At 37.3% G+C, this 26,890-nt stretch overlaps 1 protein-coding gene across 2 annotated transcripts in view; it reads left to right on the top strand.

Annotated features, from left to right (window-relative positions):
- LOC132425574 (bifunctional heparan sulfate N-deacetylase/N-sulfotransferase 4) overlaps positions 1–24,549 on the top strand; it is a 244,608-nt gene extending 220,059 nt beyond the window's left edge. Inside the window, exons 10-13 of one of the 2 annotated variants that reach the window (XM_060011842.1) lie at positions 4,882–5,052; positions 5,980–6,089; positions 9,000–9,102; positions 24,328–24,549. In XM_060011842.1, the coding sequence (XP_059867825.1) occupies positions 4,882–5,052; positions 5,980–6,089; positions 9,000–9,102; positions 24,328–24,447 (504 nt within the window). In that variant the 3' untranslated portion in view covers positions 24,448–24,549. The remainder of the gene's footprint in view (positions 1–4,881; positions 5,053–5,979; positions 6,090–8,999; positions 9,103–24,327) is intronic. The other variant, XM_060011843.1, reaches the window with a different exon arrangement.
- Positions 24,550–26,890: the final 2,341 nt, after the last annotated feature.

The following is a 26,890-nucleotide window of genomic DNA, read 5'->3' as shown; positions in this document are numbered from 1 at the left end:
TGTTCTCTCTGTTGACAAGGATGTGTTGATAAAAGTACTAGAACTTTCCAATAGAAGGATATATATGGAGATATTTTCTGAAAACTAATTTGATGACAGTTATCAAAAAGTTTGTAAAGGTACTTTTGTGCTGTTATTCCTCTTCTGGAATCAATCATAAGAAAACCTCAAAAGGATTAAAAATATGTATCCCTTTTTTATTCATCGAGGTACTAATCATAATAACAAAAGGAAAAGTAAATATCCAACAATATAGAATTGTGTCACACCGAAATGCAGTATTCTTCAGCATTTCATGATGGTTTTAATCCATAGAATGATAATTAAAACATAGTGTTCATTCTAATGTGTGGATAGATATTAATCAAATAAGCAAAAAGGTATATAATTAGAAATTTTGAATGCTCTGTGAGGAAGTATGGAACGTGCTATGAGAGCACTCTCTAGAGAAGTCAACTTTAGACTTAAAACTGATAGACGAGTAGGTTTAACTGAGTGAGGGTAGAGGGAGAGTGGGGCAGAGGGAAAGTATGTGTAGTCCCCTGGGTGCAAAGAACCACAGCACAGCTAAAGAACTAAAAGAAAGGGTTCATGTGGTTAGAGAGCAAAACCCGAGGTGGAGACCTGTGGGAGATGAGTCTGAGAGGCAGATGGGGGCTAGAAGCCAAGTGGGAGAACCAAGTGGCCACCATTCCTTGAGCCATCGAAAGCCTTTTTAAAATGTTAAACCAGTGTGTAACTACCAGAATTCCTTTTAGAAAACATGATACTATCTGCTATTTGAAGAATGGATTGGAGTGGAAGAAGTAACCACTCAGAGAAGTCAAGTAGAGGCTATTGCAATAGTCCTGCTGTGAAATGGCAGTAGCAAGGACAAAGATAGTAAGTAGAAATGGAATGAAGGATAAAGTGTCAAGAGATAGGGATTAAAATCAACAGAGCCTGGAGAGAAAACAGTGTCAAAGATAAATCAAATTTCCAGTCTGGGCAACTGGATGATAACCATATATTCCCGTGAAAAAGAAGCACTGAAGAAGGATACAGGTGTTGTGCAGGGGTGGGGGGAGGCTAAAGATGTGACACAGATGGAAATCATGAGGTTATGGCATCACTGTCACACCAAAAGCAGCAATAAAGGTGGCTGGCACTGTGGGGAAGGGTCTGAGCAGGAGACAGAAATTTGTGAATCAGAGGCAAAAAGCCACAGAAATGGTGAAATCGCCTAAGGAGAAGGTTCAGAGAAGAAAAGTAGAGAACAGAATGAAGCAGCCAGACAGAAAACAGCCAGAGGAGTAATAAAAAGTTCCAGCAGATACCAAGAAAGGAGTACTACCAAATGAAGGAGGTTACAGCAATGTCAAACAGCTGCTAAGAAATTAGACAATTAGGCAAAATAAGGGCTAAACCGTTTTCATTCAGTTGAAAGACATGGAGGGAAGTGAAACTTTTAGCAAACAAGACACAGCGGATCAAGGAAGATGTGTTTATAGTGGTGGTGATTTGAATAATAATGAAAAGTTTTCAAAGGAAGAAGGATGTTAAAGGTCCCCCAAGGGAAAATGGGGAATCAGCCCTGGGAGGATCCTGAGAGATCTGGAAGGGTGGCTACAGGAAATAGCTTAGATGGGAGGGAAGCACTCCATTTCCAGAGTTCTTCACTTTTCTTGTGCTGGGACCCTTCCGGCAGTAGGGTGGAGTCCATGTTCCCCATTTCAGAAATATATTTTTAAAGCATTAAAATACATAGTATTACAAAGGAAACAACTATTTAGAAAAGTAATTAAAATCAGTAACAAATTTAAAATCAAATTTGTTTAAAAACAAATTTAAATTTACTGATTTTAAATTAAAAGTAATTTAAAATCAGTAACAAATATTTACTAAATCATTAAATGGAAACATCTAATGATGGGGCTAATACTACTGTAATTTTGAAATAGCGGTGAGTATAAACATTTGATATATCTGAAAGACCTGTAATGTGATAAAAAAGAACTGATTTTTATTGGTGGTAAGATCACAAGTACAGTACATACCAAATTTTATTTAGAAGTTACTAAAAATAAAGAGACGTTTTTTTGAAGATTCAAGTTCATAGATCCTCTGAATTCTATCAGCGGGAGTTATTAAGAACCCCTGCATTGAAACTTAAGGGATAGAAAAGGGTATAAATGTACTTGCTGGTAAATTTGAAGGTCTGGGATAGAGAAATTAAAGTGACTATGATGGTCTCTTTTTCCTTTAAAAAGTTGAGAACAAGTTAATCTAATGAAAAGAGGGGGAAAATTTGGGAGGCAGTAGTTTGAGGAGAGAAAAAAGGGGGTATGAAATCTTGCTACAGGGGTGAGGTAAAGTTGACCAGAGAAATGTAAAATTGCCCATTGCAATGAAAGCCTAATTAAAGCTGATGACCTTGAATTTAAGGTGGTAATAATCTATATGTACTAAAATCCCAATGATATGAGTGCATACATAAATTAATGTCAAAATAGATTAAAAGAAAAAATTTAATAGCATTGTAAAATAACAAGTAATTTTTCTTTTTCCTTTATTCTTTTTCTTGACTTTTCAAAATTTCTTCAATAAACATATATCGCTAAGAACAAATAATGATGGACAGGAAAACGTGATACTGCAAACTGAGATTGCCAGTGGTTAGGAATTCAAGTGGAACACTTGTTTTGGGAGCAAAATGCAGAAATTATTGTTAGAATCCATGAGTCAATGACTCCCTAATATACAAAAATGTGTCTTTCTCACTATAACAAAATTCATATTGCAAAGCAAGATAAACTCATTTTTTTCAATCATGCCAAAAATATTGAGTTATTAAGCCTTAATGAAACATTTTGAACGTGAACACTTGGAGAAAAATGTTGCACATTTTCCTGGCAGAAAAAATGGTCACTACTTAGAGCAGCTTATATGAATCTCTTTTTTTTTCCACATGGATTCAACTATTTTTTTTTAAAAAAGAGAGAATCTATGCCTGCTTCTTCAAGTAAATTCTTTGAACATACACATTTGAAATGAATAATTTTTTCTGATAATACTTTTTATTGCTATATTGCTAAGAGTAGGGTCCCCATCCTGCTGTACATTTCAAAATAATGCAACCTATTACTTACGTTGCATTATTACCCAGTCCTGTCTATTCAGTAAGTACCATAAATTTGAAGCTCAGCAGGTATAATTCAGAAAGTCCTACAAATGTCACCTGCCACTACAATTTCTACCCCACATTTTTATAATGGGCCTTACAGAGGACCTATAGTGCTATTTTTTCCAATTCTGTGTGACTTCTGGTCATATTTTTACGCTAATCTTTTTAGTTGCATAAATATAAAAAAAAAGTTGGTGCTAAACTGGTATAAGTCAATATAGAGCAGATTAAGTACAATTCCATATTATCACTGTGCAAAGTAGAAATGTTTGCATTACTGTATTAACGTACACATAGTATGTTTATATTTCTTCACTCAAGTTACCCTGTTTCTACACCTTGTATTAATTAAATGTACTATGTAGTCTCTATGTATGTAGCATAATGCATTTACAAATAAGGTCAATAAGTATGCAATTATGAGAGGGCTTCAAAAGTATTATTATTTCTACCAACCTACCACTCACTAGTTACACTTTAACCATTTACCACTTAATCATCTTTACTTTCTTAGCAATTTTTATTTCTAACATATATAAGGGCTGCTATTACATAATTCTATCAGGCTCTAATATACTTCCATCCTTATCCTGTAGTAAATTTTCTTTAAGTTCACTTTTAGATATCTTGCAAAATCAATTCATCCATTCCCACACACCTCATACATCCTCACTCAAATTTACTTTAAAGTTCTCTTAGTTTCCACATTTATTTTTTTCTGCTTATTAAAATCTTTCTCACTACACTTTAGCTCAAAAGCATCAACCATTAAAAAAGATCCCTTCATCTTTCATTCAGAACTAATCACTTATTGGTCTGGCTATCACAGCAAATAACTTATATCTCTAGTCAAATATATGACTTTATCACAATCTGTTAATCTGTTGTTTTCCATACCAGATTTTGATTTCTTTGAAGACAGCAATTTTGTCTTACCTATAGCTTTTTATCTCTAGAATCTATTGCAGGTTATTGTTCTGGGAAGGATCTTAATAAATGCTTATAAAATTGTATTGATTTGTGTGGGGCTCTTGAGCTTGACCAATGATGGTAGGATGTGAAAGATTCAGAGAATTTGGTACTGAAAAGCAGTAGTGAATTCGTATTTAGGAATTAGCAGAGTTAGGTGGAAACCCTTGGGAGGGTAAAAGCAAAGTGCCTTGGGCAACATCAACATAAATATGACACCTGAACAAGCATGAATAAACATCTGCCTTCTCTGTACCCATAGCACCTGCCACATAGGGATATTGGGGAATTGTCGGAACCCTCAGGAGTGGCTGTAATGAAACAAGAGCACAGTAATATGTAAGCCTACTCCTGCCAATCAAAATCTCTTTTCATCAGGCTTGATCTGTCTGGTCCCTGACATCTTTTCACTTATAATCAGACCCATGGAGAAAATCCTTGTACTCTGTCTCTTGTCTTACACCTAAACGTTTTAGACATGAAGACAACCACAGGCTTATCTGAATGCTACTTGATATATATGGAAGGCTTATACTCTATATAAACAATATGCCAATGCCTAGCCTTCAATATAGTGTGCACTTTTCACCTTATTTTTCATTCTAAAATCAATTAATTATTTTTAATTACTCTTTTTGGAATAAAAGACACATGACACACACATATATCCACACATCAAACACATACATGCACACATACCTATGCAGGCATAAAGAAAATTAATTTTACAATTGACTTTCTTATTAAAGCACCAAAGATCACATGAAGATCCAGCTGCCCTGAGGTTTAATTTCTATGAAGTTATCACAACAGCACATTGGGCCCCATCTGACCTGAAAACTTTGCAGAGAAGATGCCTATTACCTGGATGGTATGCAGTCCACATAGAAAGATGGCTAACTTACTTTGCTACTTCTCAGGTAATGTCCTGAACTGAATTTCTTCTGTTTATTATATCCTCATAGTGTTGCACTGACAAACAGAAAATATAAATTAACATTGCCACAGATAGCAATTTATTATCAGAGATGACCATACCTAAGGAAGAAATGTGGATTTTTACATTTTTAATGTCAATGGTAGTACTACAATGTTAAGTGGCTGTGAAACACATTCTGGGGATCTTCTTTTGGATAGTAGCTGGTCTCAAAGTGGTAGGGCCTCACACAGGAGGCATCAGGTGCTTCACAGGCAATAACCAGTAGAGGAGCAGCCAGTTAGAACCTTTATGGAACACCATGTGCAGATACCCATGTGTCATCTGTCCTGTGGGAATCTTATAAGGAAAGAAGGAGGTTATGGATTAGACTGTCAAAATGCAAAGTGTTGTAACAGCTCCAGGAACTTGGGATAGAACAGGAAATAAGGATTTGCGGAAAGCGTCCACATCCTTTATCTTCTTCATTCCAGTCAGGTCATAACTAAAACCTGAGTTCTCTGTTGTGGTTTGCAAGGAGAATAGATGGGTAATTTTCATCTGTGTGCCCATTATATTTCCAAGCCCTTGGCTCCAAGGTTAACTCATGGAATTTCATAGGTTGGATAATTATCTGTATTACAGAGCAGATGGAAAATCGCGTTTCTACTGAACTACTAAATCGAGAGTGTCAGTGTTTATGATTTACAATCAAGTTAGTTAAGGGTTATAAAAAATGCCTTTGGCAAAATTTGCTGTTTATTTGGAAGGACACAAGAATAGTAAACATTAACATGTATGCTAAGTAGTGCATATTTTCTTCCTTTTCACACTGATCTAATTGATTAACATCATACCAGGTCAAGGGAGGCAGCTTGGTCTATTTAATTTAATTTTGTTCTTCATAAAGTGACTATTTTTGACTCTACAGTTGCTAATTATTGATGGACAGCAGCTGAGATCTGACCCAGTTACTGTGATGGACGAAGTCCAGAAGTTTCTGGGAGTTACACCTCATTATAATTACTCTGAAGCACTAACGTGAGTCTATTCTCATGGTTGATTTCATTTCCATTATTTGCCATCATAAATTATCACTGGTAGGTGTGTATATAGCATCATTAATACTAGGTATGAATTTATACATCATTATGCTACTCAAAAGCAGTCAAAGGAATGTCCTCATTATTCATGTAGTGTCTCCCTTTTGAATACCAGGAACACTTTACCTTATAGGCATTTTATGTATCACAAATTCCCCTTTTTGTGAGCTTTTTCCCAGTATAAATTTGTTTAAGTAAACTTTCTACATGCCTGCTCTATGCAGAAAGCGTCTAGGAATTGAGGTTACAAAGGTGGAAAAGATGATCTCTTTCCCCAAGTAATTTACAGGTTAGAAATAAAATATTGATGGCCTCCTTTAGCTCTGTGAAAGTGAGTAGTGTTTTGGGCAGAATTGGGAAAGGGATACATTCATGTTTTACTCTGTATTTTTTAAATTGTGTATAACCAAATATAATCATGTGTAATGTTGTAGTTATTATTGCACAGCTGACCGCCCAGAACCTACCGGCATGTAACCGTAGCCATTTTATTATGCTCATGGAGCCTGTGGGCTGGGAATTTAGACAGGACACAGCCAGGACAGCTTGTCTCTGCTCAAAATATATACTTGGGCCCATATTTGGGAAGACATGAATATCTAGGTATGACTTGAATGGCTGGAGACTGGAGTCTTCTGGAAGCTTCTTTACTCACACCTTTGGCTCTTGGACTGGGATAGCTCGAAGCTGAGCTCAAAGGGACAAGACCTCTGTGTGACTTTCTCACAGTGTGGTGGCTTTGTGTTCTGAGAGGGGGTGGTATATCGAGGGAATGTGGTTCAAGGCCTTCTCTATAGTGATGTTCAGTGTAATAAAAGAACTTGTAAGGCAACAAATTCATCTCCTCAAAGTTGTCTCACAGTTATTTGAGAAAGGCTTTGCATCTTAATTTCACAATTTCATGCCTACTGAAACCAAACCATAAAACAAGGAATTGATATAACTTAGCAAGAATAAATGCCCATTGTTAGACTTCGGGTCTATAACATTGTCAATGCAGTAAATGAAACCAAGGCAGCAAAGTAATGTGGATTCAAGGGTATGGCAACCCTATCTAAAAGAATGACTTTCAATATTCTGGATGGCTCTCCTTCCTCAGGTTGTATTAAGCTCTGCCTCACAACAGCTGTTTGGAGAGCAAGGAGAGACAGCAGCCCGTCCTGAGACCTCTGTACACCGGAGAGCAAAGGAGATACTCTTAGTGTGTATAAATATCTTGGCTTGGTTGCCAGAGCTGTATTTTACCTTAATGCAGTTAAATATTCTCATCCTGAGGCAGAAAATGCTGTTTAGGGGCACTGTCATGCTGCCTTCCCCATCTCATTTTGCACAGCATGCAGAATTGTTTTTCCTCCTGGGAAATTAATGAAAAGTAGAGGAAGTCCTATGATAGGCAAGGAGCAGATTGAAAAGTCCAGGTTGGAAATGAGTCTGTCTTCCTTTTATCCATTTAACCAGTGATGTATTTAATTTTAATTGATAACAAGTACTAGGACAACCTGGACTGCAAGGATCAGGTCTCTAATAATAGATTGGGCAGGAAACTGTAAAGAAAAATTCCCTCTCCCCCTAAATGAGTTCACATATGTGCAGAAGCAAATTGCAGGTGCACCGGTATTATAGGAATGGGCCCAGGGCAACAAAATATTCTGCAACTAATTAACTTTACGTCCTACTCAATTATGCTCCATCTTTCTAAAACATCTGCTGAGCAACAAAAATGCAAACCTTTTCGATGTTTTATGCATGCAGCAAGTCCCATAGCAGTAAATTTAAAACTTCCCTTCCTATTTGGTTTATTCTTTCATTTTTCCTACCTTGTTAGTCCTAAACAAAAATTCTTATATATCTGAGTTTAAACCAAATAATTAGGCCACACATTCTTTTGTAACTTTTTGCAGCCATGGGAGCAAAACAACATTAGAATTTTCTTTAAGAGTATCAGGTCTGAATTAACCAATAGGATCATCTGCCTTCAACAAAAGAAATGAAGATTTGTCTAATCTTACATTCACCATTTGTATAATCTGTGTCTCAAGTTCTCTGGAAAAATATAGTGAATTATATCTTTACCCTTTTAATTTCCTCCTTGAAAAGTATAAACATATTGAACTGTTAAAAAAAGATAGCAGTTTTCTTAGAAGCTTTAATTCAGGTTTATATACATGGAAGCAAAGTAAGTGTCCATCAACAGATGAATGGATAAAGAAGATGTGGCACATATATACAATGGAATATTACTCAGCCATAAAAAGAAATGAAATTGAGTTATTTGTAGTGAGGTGGATGGACCTAGAGTCTGTCATACAGAGTGAAGTAGGTCAGAAAGAGAAAAACAAATACCATATGCTAATACATATATATGGAATCTGAAAAGAAAAAAAAAAGTGGTCATAAAGAACCTAGGGGTAAGACGGGAATAAAGATGCAGACCTACTAGAGAACGGACTTGAGGACATGGGGCAGGGGAATGGTAAGCTGGGACAAAGTGAGAGAGTGGCATGGACATATATACACTACCAAATGTAAGATAGATAGATAGCTAGTAGGAAGCAGCCACATAGCACAGGGAGATCAGGGGTGGGTTTGGGAGAGTAGGAGGGAGGTAGATGTAAGAGGGAGGAGATATGGGAATATATGTATATGTATAGCTGATTCACTTTGTTATAAAGCAGAAACTAACACACCATTGTAAAGCAATTATACTCCAATAAAGATGTTAAAAAAAAGTATATTTTCATTACATTCAGTCACCTTACTATATACCACTTAATGATGTCAAAGAAATCTGTGTATAACTCATAATCATTATATTTTTATTATCATTTATATATTTGATCTTTTGTAGTTTTGATCCCCAAAAGGGCTTTTGGTGTCAACTACTGGAAGGAGGAAAGACCAAATGCCTTGGAAAAAGCAAAGGTCGAAAGTATCCACCCATGGATCCAGAGGTAATATTTTCCTCATCTTTGAAATACACTGGTAGAACCCTGCGCATACAACTATTTCAAAGCTAGCAAACAATATATTTGATTCCTTTTTCTGCTTTTTCGTTGCTATCAATAGTTTTATATATTTGGAAAATAAATAGACCAACAGAGATAGATGACTGATAGATAGATATCTGTAGAAATTGTGTGCTGGGATGCAATTCAAACATAAATACTTACTGAACAGTAATTCCTTTCCAAATGTGTAAAGTACTTAAATAAATTATCTACTAAACAAGTGATTTCGGATAAAATATATAAGCATTATTATTACATATTAAATACATATATCCAGCACGTATACAATGCCTGGTACTGAGTTAAGCAAAGGAGAGTGAACTGCTCTGATCACCAATTACAACATATGGTGGAGGTTCTTCCACATCACCAAGCAAGGCTCAGACACCAGCTGGGTGTCCCACAACTCAACACAATTCTGACACTGTCTTCCCAAAGACAGTAACAGATCCCACAGGCTAAGGGCCACATCCTACCAGAGTCCCTCCCTGTTCAGGTTTTCACCTCAAGTCCCAAGTCCAGGTTATCACCTCCATCTTGAACCACTGGCTATAGATTGGACATTCCAAAACCCCCCTCCTTGGTTCTGATGAATATGCTAGAGTGGCTCCCAAAACTCAGAGAAACATTTTCCTTATTGGATCACTGTTTTATTACAAATGGATATAACTCAGAAATAGATATATGAGATATATCAGACATATGAGGTGCAGATATATGAGGTGCAGATATATGAGGTGCATAGGCCAAGATATGGGGTAAGGGTGTGGAGGTTCCATGCCTTTTCTGATTTCTCTAGTCTCTCTACATGTTCATCAACCCAGAAACTCTCCAAACCCCATCCTTTTTGGGTTTTTATGGAAGTTTCATTACAGTGACATGATTGATTAAATCACTGACAAATGGTGATTGATTCAACCTCCAGCCGCTCTCCCTTACCCCATGGTGGGGGGATAACATTAAAGTTCCAACCTTTTGCACCAGAGGGCACACAGCAGAAGCAAGAAGAACTACAATCCTGCAGCCTGTGGAACAAAAACCACATTCACAGAAAGATAGACAAGATGAAAAGGCAGAGGGCTATGTACCAGATGAAGGAACAAGATAAAACCACAGAAAAACAACTACATGAAGTGGAGATAGGCAACCTTTCAGAAAAAGAATTCAGAATAATGATAGTGAAGATGATCCAGGACCTCAGAAAAAGAATGGAGGCAAAGATCAAGAAGATGCAAGAAATGTTTAACAAAGACCTAGAAGAATTAAAGAACAAACAAACAGAGATGAACAATACAATAACCGAAATGAAAACTACACTAGAAGGAATCAATAGCAGAATAACTGAGGCAGAAGAACAGATAAGTGACCTAGAAGACAGAATGGTGGAACTCACTGCTGCAGAACAGAATAAAGAAAAAAGAATGAAAAGAAATGAAGACAGCCTAAGAGACCTCTGGGACAACATTAAACGCAACAACATTCACATTATAGGGGTCCCAGAAGGAGAAGAGAGAAAGGACCCCAGAAAATATTTGAAGAGATTATAGTCGAAAACTTCGCTAACATGGGAAAGGAAATAGCCACCCAAGTCCAGGAAGTGCAGCGAGTCCCATACAGGATAAACCCAAGGAGAAACATGCTGAGACACATAGTAATCAAATTGGCAAAAATTAAAGACAAAGAAAAATTTTTAAAAGCAGCAAGGGGAAAACGACAAACATACAAGGGAACTCCCATAAGGTTAACAGCTGATTTCTCAGCAGAAACTCTACAAGCCAGAAGGGAGTGGCATGATACACTTAAAGTGATGAAAGGGAAGAACCTACAACCAAGATTACTCTACCCGGCAAGGATCTCATTCAGATTCAATGGAGAAATCAAAAGCTTTACAGACAAGCAAAAGCAAAGAGAATTCAGCACTACCAAACCAGCTCTACAACAAATGCTAAAGGAACTTCTCTGAGTGGGAAACACAAGAGAGGAAAAGGACCTACAAAAACAAACCCGGGGGGACCTTAAAGATGGCAGAAGAATAAGACGCGGAGATCACCTTCCTCCCCACAGATACATCAGAAATACATCTACACGTGGAACAACTCCTACAGAACACCTACTGAAGGCTGGCAGAAGACCTCAGACCTCCCAAAAGGCAAGAAACTCCCCACGTACCTGGGTAAGGCAAAAGAAAAAAAAAGAAAAAACAGAGACAAAAGAATAGGGACGGCACCTGCACCAGTGGGAGGGAGCTGTGAAGGAGGAAAAGTTTCCACACACTAGGAAGCCCCTTCGCGGGCGGACACTGCGGGAGGCGGAGGGGGAAGCTTCGGAGCCGCGGAGGAGAGCGCAGCCACAGGGGTGCGGAGGGCAAAGCGGGGAGATTCCCGCACAGAGGTTCGGTGCCAACCGGCACTCACCAGCCTGAGGGGCTTGTCTGCTCACCCACCGGGGCGGGCGGGGCTGCGAGCTGAGGCTCTGAGGCTCGGGTTTCGGTTTCAGACGGAGCGCAGGGAGAGGACTGGGGTTGGCGGCTTGAACATAGCCTGAAGGGGTTAGTGCGCCACGGCTAGCCGGGAGGGAGTCCGGGGAAAAGTCTGCACCTGCCGAAGAGGCAAGAGCCTTTTTCTTCCCTCTTTGTTTCCTGGTGCGTGAGGAGAGGGGTTTAAGAACGCTGCTTAAAGGAGCTCCAGAGACGGGCGCGAGCCGCGGCTAAAAGCGCGGACCCCAGAGACGGGCGGGAGACGCTAAGGCTGCTGCTGCCGCCACCAAGGGGCCTGTGTGCGAGCACAGGTCACTCTCCACACCCCTCTTCCGTGGAGCCTGTGCAGCCCGCCACTGCCAGGTTCCCGGGATCCAGGGACAACTTCCCCGGGAGAACGCACAGTGCGCCTCAGGCTGGTGCAACGTCACGCCGGCCTTTGCCGCCGCAGGCCCGCCCCGCACTCCGTGCCGCTCCCTCCCCGCCGGCCTGAGTGCGCCAAAGCCCCCGAATCAGCGGCTCCTTTAACCGTTACCGTCCTGTCTGAGCAAAAAACAGACGCCCTCCAGCGACCTACACGCAGAGGCGGAGCCAAATCCAAAGCTGAGTCCCTGTGAGCTGTGAGAACAAAGAAGAGAAAGGGAAATCTCTCCCAGCAGCCTCAGAAGCAGCGGATTAAAGCTCCACAATCAACTTGATATACCCTGCATCTGTGGAATACCTGAATAGACAACCAATCATCCCAAATTAAGGAAGTGGACTTTAGGAGCAAGATCTATGATTTTTTCCCCTTTCCTCTTTTTGTGAATGTGTATGTGTATGCTTCTGTGTGAGATCTTGTCTGTATAGTCTTGCTTCCACCATCTGTCCTAGGGTTCTATCCGTCCATGTTTTTTTTTTTAATTTTTTCTTAATAATTAATTTTAATTTTAATAACGTTATTATACTTTACCTTCGTTCTTTCTTTCTTTCCTTCCTTCCTTCCCTCCTTTAGACAACGAATCATCCCAAATTGAGGAGGTGGTCTCTGAGAGCAAGATTTATGATTTTTCCCCCTTTACCTCTTTTAGTGACGGTGTATGTGTATGCTTCTGTGTAAGATTTTGTCTGTATAGCTTTGCTTCCAACATTTGTCCTAAGGTTCTATCCGTCCCTTTTTTTTTTTCTAAATAAGAATTTTTTAATTCAATAACTTTATTATACTTTATTTTATTTTTACTGTATCTTCTTTTTCTTTTTTCCTTCTTTCCCTCCTTCCTTCCTCCCTCCCTCCCTCCCTCCTTTCTTTCCTTCTTGCCTTCTTTCCGTCTTTGCTTCTTTCTTTCTTTCTTCCTTCCTTCCTTCCCTCCTTTCCTTCTTTCTTTCCTCATACTTCTACTAATTCTCTCTACTTTTCCTCCCTTTTATTCTGAGCCGTGTGGATGAAACGCTCTTGGTGCTCCAGCCAGGAGTCAGGGCTCTGCCTCTGAGGTAGGAGACCCAACTTCAGGACACTGGTCAACAAGAGACCTCCCAGCTCCACATAATATCAAACAGCGAAAATCTCCCAGAGACCTCCATCTTAACACCAGCACCCAGCTTCACTCAAGGACAGCAAGCCACAGTGCTGGATAACCTATGCCAAACAACTAGCAAAACAGAAACACAACCCCACCCATTAGCAGAGAGGCTGCCTAAAATCATAATAAGAGACACCCCAAAACACACCACCAGACGTGAACCTGCCCACTAGAGACAAGATCCAGCCTCATCCACCACAACACAGGCACTAGTCCCCTCCACCAGGAAGCCTACACAACCCACTGAACCAACCTTAGCCACTGGAGACAGACATCAAAAACAGCGGGAACTACGAACCTGCAGTCTGCAAAGAGGAGACCCCAAACACAGTAAGATAACCAAAATGAGAAGACAGAAAAACACACAGCAGATAAAGGAGCAAGATAAAAATGCACCAGATCTAACAAATGAAGAGGAAAGAGGCAGTCTACCTGAAAAAGAATTCAGAATGATAGTAAGGATGATCCGAAATTTTGGAAATAGAATGGACAAAATGCAAGAAACAGTTAACAAGGACCTAGAAGAAATAAAGATGAAACAAGCAACGATGAACAACACAATAAATGAAATTAAAAGTACTCTAGATGGGATCAATAGCAGAATAACTGAGGCAGAAGAACGGATAAGTGACCTGCAAGATAAAATAGTGGAAATAACTACTGCAGAGCAGAATAAAGAAAAAAGAATGAAAAGAACTGAGGACAGTCTCAGAGACCTCTGGGACAACATTAAACGCACCAACATTCGAATTATAGGGGTTCCAGAAGAAGAAGAGAAAAAGAAAGGGACTGAGAAAATAGTTGAAGAGATTATAGTTGAAAACTTCCCTAATATGGGAAAGGAAATAGTTAACCAAGTCCAGGAAGCACAGAGAGTCCCATACAGGATAAATACAAGGAGAAATACGCCAAGACACATATTAATCAAACTGTCAAAAATTAAATACAAAGAAAGCATATTAAAAGCAGCAAGGGAAAAACAACAAATAACACATAAGGGAATCCCCATAAGGTTAACAGCTGATCTCTCAGCAGAAACCCTACAAGCCAGAAGGGAGTGGCAGGACATACTGAAAGTGATGAAGGAGAAAAACCTGCAATCAAGATTACTCTACCCAGCAAGGATCTCATTCAGATTTGATGGAGAAATTAAAACCTTTACAGACAAGCAAAAGCTGAGAGAGTTCAGCACCACCAAACCAGCTTTACAACAAATGCTAAAGGATCTTCTCTAGGCAAGAAACACAAGAGAAGGAAAAGACCTATAATAACGAACCCAAAACAATTTAGAAAATGGGAATAGGAACATACATATCGATAATTACCTTAAAGGTAAATGGACTAAATGCTCCCACCAAAAGACACAGATTGGCTGAATGGATACAAAAACAAGACCCTTATATATGCTGTCTACAAGAGACCCACTTCAGACCTAGAGACACATACAGACTGAAAGTAAGGGGATGGAAAAAGATATTCCATGCAAATGGAAACCAAAAGAAAGCTGGAGTAGCAATTCTCATATCAGACAAAATAGACTTTAAAATAAGGACTATTAAAAGAGACAAAGGACACTACATAATGATCAAGGGATCGATCCAAGAAGAAGATATAACAATTGTAAATATTTATGCACCCAACATAGGAGCATCTCAATACATAAGGCAAATACTAACAGCCATAAAAGGGGAAATCGACAGTAACACATTCATAGTAGGGGACTTAAACACCCCACTTTCACCCATGGACAGATCATCCAAAATGAAAATAAATAAGGAAACACAAGCTTTAAATGATACATTAAACAAGATGGACTTAATTGATATTTATAGGACACTCCATCCAAAAACAACAGAATACACATCTTTCTCAAGTGCTCATGGAACATTCTCCAGGATAGATCATATCTTGGGTCACAAATCAAGCCTTGGTAAATTTAAGAAAATTGAAATTGTATCAAGTATCTTTTCTGACCACAACGCCATGAGACTAGATATCAATTACAGGAAAAGATCTGTAAAAAATACAAACACATGGAGGCTAAATAATACACTACTTAATAATGAAGTGATCACTGAAGAAATCAAACAGGAAATAAAAAAATACCTAGAAACAAATGACAATGGAGACACAACGACCCAAAACCTATGGGATGCAGCAAAAGCAGTTCTAAGAGGGAAGTTTATAGCAATACAAGCCCACCTTAAGAAGCAGGAAACATCTCGAATAAACAACCTAACCTTGCACCTCAAGCAATTAGAGAAAGAAGAACAAAAAACCCCAAAGCTAGCAGAAGGAAAGAAATCATAAAAATCAGATCAGAAATAAATGAAAAAGAAATGAAGGAAACAATAGCAAAGATCAATAAAACTAAAAGCTGGTTCTTTGAGAAGATAAACAAAATAGATAAACCACTAGCCAGACTCATCAAGAAAAAAAGTGAGAAGACTCAAATCAATAGAATTAGAAATAAAAAAGGAGAGGTAACAACTGACACTGCAGAAATAAAAAAGATCATCAGAGATTACTACGAGCAACTCTATGCCAATAAACGGACAATCTGGAAGAAATAGACAAATTCTTAGAAATGCACAACCTGCCAAGACTGAATCAGGAAGAAATAGAAAATATGAACAGACCAATCACAAGCACTGAAATTGAAACTGTGATTAAAAATCTTCCAACAAACAAAAGCCAAGGACCAGATGGCTTCACAGGCGAATTCTATCAAACATTTAGAGAAGAGCTAACACCTATCCTTCTCAAACTCTTCCAAAATATAGCAGAGGGAGGAACACTCCCAAATTCATTCTACGAGGCCACCATCACCTTGATACCAAAACCAGACAAGGATGTCACAAAGAAAGAAAACTAAAGGCCAATATCACTGATGAACATAGATGCAAAAATCCTCAACAAAATACTAGCAAACAGAATCCAACAGTACATTAAAAGGATCATACACCATGATCAAGTGGGGTTTATTCCAGGAATGCAAGGATTCTTCACTATAAGCAAATCTATCAATGTGATAAACCATATTAACAAATTGAAGGAGAAAAACCATATGATCATCTCAATAGATGCAGAGAAAGCTTTCGACACAATTCAACACCCATTTATGATAAAAAAAAAACCCTGCAGAAAGTAGGCCTAGAGAGAACTTTCCTCAACATAATAAAGGCCATATATCACAAGCCCATAGCAAACATCACCCTCAACGGTGAAAAACTGAAAGCATTTCCACTAAGATCAGGAACAAGACAAGGTTGCCCAGTCTCACCACTCTTATTCAACACAGTTTTGGAAGTTTTAGCCACAGCAATCAGAGAAGAAAAGGAAATAAAAGGAATCCAATTCGGAAAAGAAGTAAAGCTGTCACTGTTTGCAGATGACATGATCCTATACATAGAGAATCCTAAAGATGCTACCAGAAAACTACTAGAGCTTATCGATGAATTTGGTAAAGTGGCAGGATACAAAATTAATGCACAGAAATCTCTGGCATTCCTATATACTAATGATGAAAAATCTGATAGTGAAATCAAGAAAACACTCCCATTTACCATTGCAACAAAAAGAATAAAATATCTAGGAATAAACCTACCTAAGGAGACAAAAGACCTGTATGCAGAAAATTATAAGACACTGATGAAAGAAATTAAAGATGATACAAATAGATGGAGAGACATACCATGTTCTTGGATTGGAAGAATCAACATTGTGAAAATGACTCTAATACCCAAAGCAATCTATAGATTCAATGCAATCCCTATCAAACTACTACTGGCATTTTTCACAGAACTAGAACAAACAATTTAGCAACATGTATGGAAACACAAAAGACCCCGAATAGCCAAAGCAATCTTGAGAACAAAAAAAGGAACTGGAGGAATCAGGCTCCCTGACTTCAGACTATACTACAAAGCTACAGTGATCAAGACAGTGTGGTACTGGCACAAAAACAGAAAGATAGATCAATGGAACAGGATAGAAAGCCCAGAGATAAACCCACGCACATATGGACACCTTATCTTTGATAAAGGTGGCAGGAGTGTACAGTGGAGAAAGGACAGCCTCTTCAATAAGTGGTGCTGGGAAAACTGGACAGGTACTTGTAAAAGTATGAGATTAGATCACTCCCTAACACCATACACAAAAATAAGCTCAAAATGGATTAAAGACCTAAATGTAAGGCCAGAAACTATCAAACTCTTAGAGGAAAACATAGGCAGAACACTCTATGACATATATCACAGCAAGATCCTTTCTGACCCACCTCCTAGAGGAACAGAAATAAAAACAAAAATAAACAAATGGGAACTAATGAAACTTCAAAGCTTTTGCACAGCAAAGGAAACCACAAACAAGACCAAAAGACAACCCTCAGAATGGGAGAAAATATTTGCAAATGAAGCAACTGACAAAGGATTAATCTCCAAAATTTACAAGCAGCTCATGCAGCTCAATAACAAAAAAACAAACAACCCAATCCAAAAATGGGCAGAAGACCTAAATAGACATTTCTCCAAAGGAGATATACAGACTGCCAACAAACACATGAAAGAATGCTCAACATCATTAATCATTAGAGAAATGCAAATCAAAATTACAATGAGATATCATCTCACACCGGTCAGAATGGCCATCATCAAAAAAATCTAGAAACAATAAATGCTGGAGAGGGTGTGGAGAAAAGGGAACACTCTTGCACTGCTGGTGGGAGTGTGAATTGGGTCAGCCACTGTGGAGAACAGTATTGAGGTTCCTTAAAAAACTACAAATAGAACTACCATATGACCCAGCAATCCCACTACTGGGCATATACCCTGAGAAAACCAAAATTCAAAAAGAGTCATGTACCAAAATGTTCATTGCAGCTCTATTTACAGTGGCCCAGAGATAGAAACAACCTAAGTGCCCAACATCGGATGAATGGATAAAGAAGATGTGGCACATATATACAATGGAATATTACTCAGCCATAAAAAGAAACGAAATTGAGCTATTTGTAATGAGGTGGATAGACCTAGAGTCTGTCATACAGAGTGAAGTAAGTCAGAAAGAAAAAGACAAATACTGTATGCTAACACATATATATGTAATTTAAGAAAAAAAAATGTCATGAAGAACCTAGGGGTAAGGCAGGAATAAAGATGCAGACCTACTAGAGAACGGACTTGAGGTTATGGGGAGGGGGAAGGGTGAGCTGTGACAGGGCGAGAGAGAGTCATGGACATATACACACTAACAAACGTAGTAAGGTAGATAGCTAGTGGGAAGCAGCCGCATGGCACAGGGATATTGGCTCGGTGCTTTGTGACAGCCTGGAGGGGTGGGATAGGGAGGGTGGGAGGGAGGGAGACGCAAGAGGGAAGACATATGGGAACATATGTATATGTATAACTGATTCACTTTGTTATAAAGCAGAAACTAACACACCATTGTAAAGCAATTATACCCCAATAAAGATGTTAAAAAAAAAAAAAACCCAAACCAATTAAGAAAATGGTCTCAGGAACATACATATCGATAATTACCTTAAACGTGAATGGATTAAATGCTCCAACCAAAAGACACAGGCTTGCTGAATGGATACAAAAACAAGTCTACAAGAGACCCACTTCAGATCTAGGGACACATACAGACTGAAAGTGAGAGGATGGAAAAAGATATTCCATGCAAATGGAAATCAAAAGAAAGCTGGAGTAGCTATACTCATATCAGATAAAATACACTTTAAAATAAAGAATGTCACAAGAGACAAGGAAGGACACTACATAATGATCAAGGGATCAATCCAAGAAGAAGATATAACAATTATAAATATATACGCTCCCAACATAGGAGCACCTCAATACATAAGGCAACTGCTAACAGCTGTAAAAGAGGAAATCAACAGTAACACAATAATAGTGGGGGACTTTAACACCTCACTTACACCAATGGACAGATCATCCAAAATGAAAATAAATAAGGAAACACAAGCTTTAAATGACACAATAGACCACACAGATTTATAGGATATTCCATCCAGAAACCGCACATTACACTATCTTCGCAAGTGCGCATGGAACATTCTCCAGGATAGATCACATCTTGGGTCACAAATCAAGCCTCAGTAAATTTAAGAAAACTGAAATCACATCAAGCATCTTTTCTGACCACAATGCTGTGAGATTAGAAATGTTACAGGGAAAAAATGTAAAAAACACAAACACATGGACTAAGCAATACGTTACTAAATAACCAAGAGATCACTGAAGAAATCAAAGAGGAAATCAAAAAATACCTAGAAAAAAATGACATGAAAACATGACGATCCAAATCCTATGGGATGCAGCAAAAGCAGTTTTAAGAGGGAAGTTTATAGCTATACAAGCCTACCTCAAGAAACAAGAAAAATCTCAAATAAACAATAACCTTACACCTAAAGGAACTAGAGAAAGAAGAACAAACAAAACCCAAAGTTAGCAGAAGGAAAGAAATCATAAATATCAGAGCAGAAATAAATGAAATAGAAACAAAGAAAACAATAGCAAAGATCAATAAAACTAAAAGCTGGTTCTTTGAGAAGATAAATAAAATTGATAAACCATTAGCAAGACTCAAGAAAAAGAGGGAGAGGACTCAAATCAATAAAATTAGATATGAAAAAGGAGAAGTTAAACAGACACTGCAGAAATACAAAGCATCCTAAGAGACTACTACAAGCAACTCTATGCCAGTAAAATGGACAACCTGGAAGAAATGGACACATTCTTAGAAAGGTATAACCTTCCAAGACTGAACCAGGAAGAAATAGAAAATATGAACAGATGAATCACAAGGAAAGAAATTGAAACTGTGATTAAAAATCTTCCAGCAAACAAAAGTCCAGGACCAGATGGCTTCACAGGTGAATTCTATCAAACACTTAGAGAAGAGCTAACACCCATCCTTCTCAAACTCTTCCAAAAAATTGCAGAGGAAGGAACACTCCCAAACTCATTCTATGAGGCCACCATCACCCTGATACCAAAACCAGACAAAGATACTACAAAAAAGAAAATTATAGACCAATATCACTGATGAATATAGATGCAAAAATCCTCAACAAAATACTAGCAAACAGAATCCAACAACACATTAAAAGGATCATACACCATGATCAAGTGGGATTTATCCCAGGGATGCAAGGATTCTTCAATATATACAAATCAATCAATGTAATACACCATATTAACAAATTGAAGAATAAAAACTATATGATCATCTCAATAGATGCAGAAAAAGCTTTTGACAAAATTCAACACCCATTTATGATAAAAAACTCTCCAGAAAGTGGGCATAGAGGGAACCTACCTCAACATAATAAAGGCCATATATGACAAACCCACAGCAAACATCATTCTCAATGGTGAAAAACTGAAAGCATTTCCTCTAAGATCAGGAAAAACACAAGGATGTCCACTCTCACCACTATTGTTCAACATAGTCTTGGAAGTCCTAGCCACGGCAATCAGAAAAGAAAAAGAAATAAAAGGAATACACATTGGAAAAGAAGAAGTAAACCTGTCACTGTTTGCAGATGACATGATACTATACATAGAGAATCTTAAAGATGCCACCAGAAAACTACTAAAGCTAATCAATGAATTTGGTTAAGTTGCAGGATACAAAATTAATGCACAGAAATCTCTTGCATTCCTATACATTAATGATGAAAAATCTGAAAGTGAAATTAAGGAAACACTCCCATTTACCACTGCAACAAAAAGAATAAAATACCTAGGAATAAACCTACCTAAGGAGACAAAAGACCTGTATGCAGAAAATTATAAGACACTGATGAAAGAAATTAAAGATGATACCAACAGATGGAGAGATATACCATGTTCTTAGATTGGAAGAATCAATATTGTAAAAATGACTATACTACCCAAAGCAATCTACAGATTCAATGCAATCCCTATCAAATTACCAATGACATTTTTTACGGAACTAGAACAAAAAAAATCTTAAAATTTGTATGGAAACACAAAAGACCCCGAATAGCCAAAGCAGTCTTGAGGGAAAAAAATGGAGCTGGAGGAATCACACTCCCTGACTTCAGACTATACTACAAAGCTACAGTAATCAAGACAGTATGGTACTGGCACAAAAACAGAAACATATATTAATGGAACAAGATAGAAAGCCCAGAGATAAACCCATGCACCTATGGTCAACTAATCTATGACAAAGGAGGCAAAGATATACAATGGAGAAAAGACAGCCTCTTCAATAAGTGGTGCTAGGAAAACTGGACAGCTCCATGTAAAAGAATGAAATTAGAACACTCCCTAACACCATACACAAAAATAAATTCAAAATGGATTCGAGACCTAAATGTAAGTCTGGACACTATAAAACTGTTAGAGGAAAACACAGGAAGAACACTCTTTGACATAAATCACAGCAAGATCTTTTTTGATCTACCTCCTAGAGTAATGGAAATAAAAACAAAAATATACAAATGGGACCAAATGAAACTTAAAAGCTTTTACACAGCAAAGGAAACTACAAACAAGACCAAAAGACAACCCTCAGAATGGGAGAAAATATTTGCAAATGAATCAACGGACAAAGGGTTAATCTCCTAACTATATAAACAGCTCATCAATATTAAAGAACAAACAACCCAATCCAAAAATGGGCAGAAGACCTAAATAGACATTTCTGCAAAGAGGACATACAGATGGCCAAGAGGCACATGAAGAGCTGCTCAACATCACTATTAGAGAAATGCAAATCAAAACTACAATGAGGTATCACCTCACACCAGTTAGAATGGGCATCATCAGAAAATCTACAAACAACAAATGCTGGAGAGGGTGTGGAGAAAAGGGAACCTTCTTGCACTGTTGGTGGGAATGTACATTGATACAGCCACTATGGAGAACAGTATGGAGGTTCCTTAAAAAACTAAAAATAGAATTACCATATGAACCAGCAATCCCACTACTGGGCATATACCCAGAGAAAACCATAATTCAAAAAAACACATGCACCCCAATATTCATTGCAGCACTATTTACAATAGCCAGATCATGGAAGCAACCTAAATGCCCATCGACAGACGAATGGATAAAGAAGTTGTGGTACATGTATACAATGGAATATTACTCAGCCATAAAAAGGAACGAAATTGGGTCATTTGTTGAGACGTGGATGGATCTAGAGACTGTCATACAGAGTGAAGTAAGTCAGAAAGAGAAAAACAAATATCGTATATTAACGCATGTATGTGGAACCTAGAAAAATGGCACAGATGAACCGGTTTGCAGGGCAGAAGTTGAGACACAGTTGTAGAGAACAAACGTATGGACACCAAGGGGGGAAAGCCCTATGGGGTGTGGGGATGGTGGTGTGATAAATTGGGCGATTGGGATTGACATGTATACACTGATGTGTATAAAACTGATGACTAATAAGAACCTGCTGTATAAAAAATTTAAAAATAAAAAGTTCCAACCTTTTAACCACAAGGTTGGTTCCCCATGCCACCAGCCTCCATTCTTAGTGGGGTCCATAAGCCACCTCATCAACATAACAAAATATACCTTTATCACTATCTCACTTAGGAAATTCCAAGGGTTTTAGAAGCTCTGTGCCAGAAATGGGGCCAATGATCAACTTCATATTTCTTATTATGACTCACAATATCACAAATAGGATACAGGTTAAAACAGTTATGAGCCCAGATTTATTATAGGAGGATAAGTTAGTTACAGTCACTTGTTTATAATAAGATACACAAAACAATGTGAAACTACAAAAAGGCAGGGGAAAAAAAATCTTTCAATAAAAGTTATAGTATGAGGAGATAGCCTAGGATTGGGAAACCAATTAGCAATCAACTGAGCAGATATAATGAGTATCTCTCCTAAGACAAGGTGGGCAAAAGGAGGATGGAAGATATTAGGTATTACTATGGATATAGAAGAACCAGAAGGTCCTCAAACTATACCTTTGAACTCAATAATTTCAAAAGGCCTTCAAAAATCACTTTAATCTACCAAGAAATCAATGTAAAATTCCACTACTTCTATAAAAATCTTATCCAGAATTTGAAGTGTTTACAATCTGGTTTAAGGGTAGAAATGTAATGAAATTCCTGGTTAATGGTACAAGACAAAATGTAGTTATGTTAAGTCCATTTCCACAGTACACACAAAAGTGGCTAAGGGAGTTTTAGGAAGAAAGAGACTCATTTGTGCTAAAATATTGGGAGGGCTTAAGAGAGATGGTGTAACTTTGACCAGATGGAAGCCGATACGTGGGCCATTGCTGCCTATATTTTCACAGGAAAAATGTTCATCTCTACTATTTTATCAAAGAGACACAGAACTATGTTCATTGGGTTCTAATATGAGGTAAGTGACATCCACAGAGAAAGACCAATTATAAATTTTCTGTCTTCCAGAAATAAAACAAACTAAAACCACAGATGTATCTGATAATCCTTTTTTAAACCATTCATCTAAAAATGGCCCATCACTCCAGCTTGGTTAGGAATATAAGAATCACAGGAAAGATCATTATAGTGATCTTTATAATGAGACCTTATAATATCTTTGAAGAAGGAATGCTTAATGATTTTTCAAAAAAACTGTTTTGGTCCTGAATAAATATAGAAAACATTTTATAAATTGCAAGTTATTTCTTTAATCATGAAATTCAGCTTTTGTGATTATGTTCATTTTTCATCTTTATGCTATGACCCAATTTTACATAAAGTGACCAATTTAAAAAACAGATGTTTTTTCTGTAGATTTGGTACATCTGGTCCCTACGTACCTCATTCTTCTTTAGTATTATATACTTCTTATCAACTTTTCTCCCTACATAGACTTCAGCAATCCCTTAATAAATTGGTGTTTTAGTGGTTGTATAAGGCACGTAAGCTATACCTGGACCCATTTTTATTTTACAGCTATACTTCTGCCAAATATTTTCTAATGGTAAAAATGAGTGATATCTGCAGAAAAATACAAAGAAATACCTATTTTACAGCAGGTCCTAGTGAAGTAGAATTTCTTAAGAAATGTGCGCAATCTCATTTAATGAACTTATAGCTTCCTTTGCCTTCTTTTTCTTTTCACTTTTCAGTCTAGAACCTTCCTCTCTAATTACTACCGAGATCATAATGTGGAACTGTCCAAACTGCTACACAGACTGGGGCAGCCTCTCCCATCATGGCTGAGACAGGAGCTACAAAAAGTGAGATAGCACTGGAGAGAAGAACCAAGGCTCCCAAGATACTGACTTTTACTATGAAACAGAAAAACAAACCCCCCATCTTTTATCCCCTTAATGCACTTGTGACTGTCAACAGAGGATGGTGTGAATAAATCTCCTTCTATCTTTTTCATAAAATGAAAACTGTTATATATGCACTCATTGGCAACTACTAGCATCAATCCCTGTGTGACTTTTGAGAAATAATGTGGGGTTTTGTGGCATTACCCAGTTTCCAATGTGGGGATCATGACACAGCCCAGTTCCTCTGTTGACCATAAGGTTTCAGAAACTGTTTGACTGAGAACACTGATTATATGCAAGAGACAAATTAGAATCTTGAGGAAAAGATAAGGACTGAGATATCTGTAAATGAGGCTAGTAGTAACCCAATATCTGAATTAAGGGCTTACATTTTCCCTTGCTAATTTAAAAACAATTTTGATTTTGTTATGAAATTATAAGTATAATCCTATGCTCTTATTTTGAGCAGTTATTACTTATTATATTTAGCCCACACATGTTTTCTTCTGTTACTCCTCTTTATGAATTTCTTTGATTTGCTAAAGAAGTTGCAAAGTTGTAACCTTCCACATTTTTGGTCTGTTTTCCTCTTATAGGAGGAGACTATCTGAAAATTTCCATATTCACTGACAATAGTATTTTATCTGGCAAGCATGCCATTCTCAGTGAATTTTGCATTTATGGTTCCAACAGCGGCTATCAGAGATTTGGGGGGAAAATGAATGAGAAAGTGCATACTTTGCATAATATTAACTACTGTGTGTAAGGCCATCTTTCCATGGGTAAAAATCTTACCATACTATTAATCTAGGTATTTCCACCTTGACAATAATGTAGTATTTATATATTTTTTCACTATCCACAGAAGAAAAAAACTTTATTGATAAGACATGGAATGAAAATACCAGTATGTGTTTACAGGTAGAGAGAGGCACTTGTGCCTTTTATGTAGTACATGTCAATCGTTTAAAGCATGGACTTTTATATGTGTCAGTATGTATACTAATGCAGAATATTATGTTTTTAATGCCTATTTAACAGAAGAAATGTAATCTAAAGCTTACCTCTTTAAACACCATGAATTCTCTAAATTAAACCATATTTCTCATCCATGCCATCCAAAAATTAATTTCTAGAGAAGAAGTGATGCTCTTCCTGTCTTAGAGTTATAGGTTACTCTCCCATTTGGAGGATTTTTGTCTCATTTGTCAATGAAGGTATGTTAAAGGTTTGTTAATCTTTTCCGTGATACATGAATGTAAAATTTCAGCAGAACAGTAAATCAAAGTGGCTTTGGTAGCATTACCTATCAATCCATCCTTCCTCCAGAGTAATTTTTCTATAGCTGTAAATAATATTACTTTCTCCTATAATTTGAGCAGTTATGCTTGACATAATTCAGTGTCTGCAAAGGAGACTGAAGATCATCGTTTCTGTTTATTTGTTGTTTGTGGTTTTAAGCAAACAATTCAAGTATGATCTAAAAGAGAATCAAGAAACAGGATTCACCTTTGGATCTATACTTCATTAAGATGTTTGTTTCTCTGTTGTTTTCCCACTGCATCTAAAGTCTCTTGATCTTTTTCAGAAAATGTTAAGATTTTTCTTGGGTATGAATTGATACAAATCACAAAACTGTTGCTTTTGCTGTTCTTTGTTCAGTGTGAGACTCAAGTTTCTCCACCTTATTGTTACTTAGGTGAGCATGTGCTTGATAGCATTCCATTAAAGCACACTAAAATCGTAAGAATTGTGTATTTAGAACTCTAACTTTTGATTTATTTGTTCACTAGTTTCCTCCAGTTACATTCTAATTTTTTCTTTCGTGAAGTAGAGATTAACATTTTTTTCCCCAAGTGGGAAAAAAGAGATATTTGTAGAAAAGAGGGGAGATACTTTTCATATTGAGTAAAATTCATATAATTCAAAGTCTACCTAATCACCAGATTTTTTTAAATGTAACTAATTTTCTGCATTTTCTTATTTTTTCTAAATAATGTATACAGTATCATTCACCTACCTACAAATAGCTGGGAGCAAAATTCCCACAAATTCAACTAGTCTTTTCTTCCCTGGTTCATTTCAATCAGTATGCACATTTTTCTTACTAAGATTGACAGTGAAGACAACAAAACAAATTTTAATTATGTAATTCATCTCTTACAGTAAACTACTTAAAGGGACTCTGGGCTATGAGAAGATTATAATAAATCTGGAAAAATTTTAGTTTTAAGAATATCTTGGTTTTCCCAATTTTTACCCACTGGCTACTTCAGAACTATTGACTCAATATTTAGCATAGGTAATAGTTTAACTCTAAATAAATTATCTTTCATGGTCTTGAATGACATACTTTTAAAAATTTTAAAGAACTTCCTAAAACCTTTAAACAAGCCAATATTTCTCCTCT

This window comes from Delphinus delphis, chromosome 5, assembly GCF_949987515.2.
Source record: "Delphinus delphis chromosome 5, mDelDel1.2, whole genome shotgun sequence".
NCBI classification, from domain to species: domain Eukaryota; kingdom Metazoa; phylum Chordata; class Mammalia; order Artiodactyla; family Delphinidae; genus Delphinus; species Delphinus delphis.
The sequence above is the reverse complement of the archived record's forward strand: the minus strand, read 5'-3'. Positions and strand labels throughout refer to the sequence as shown.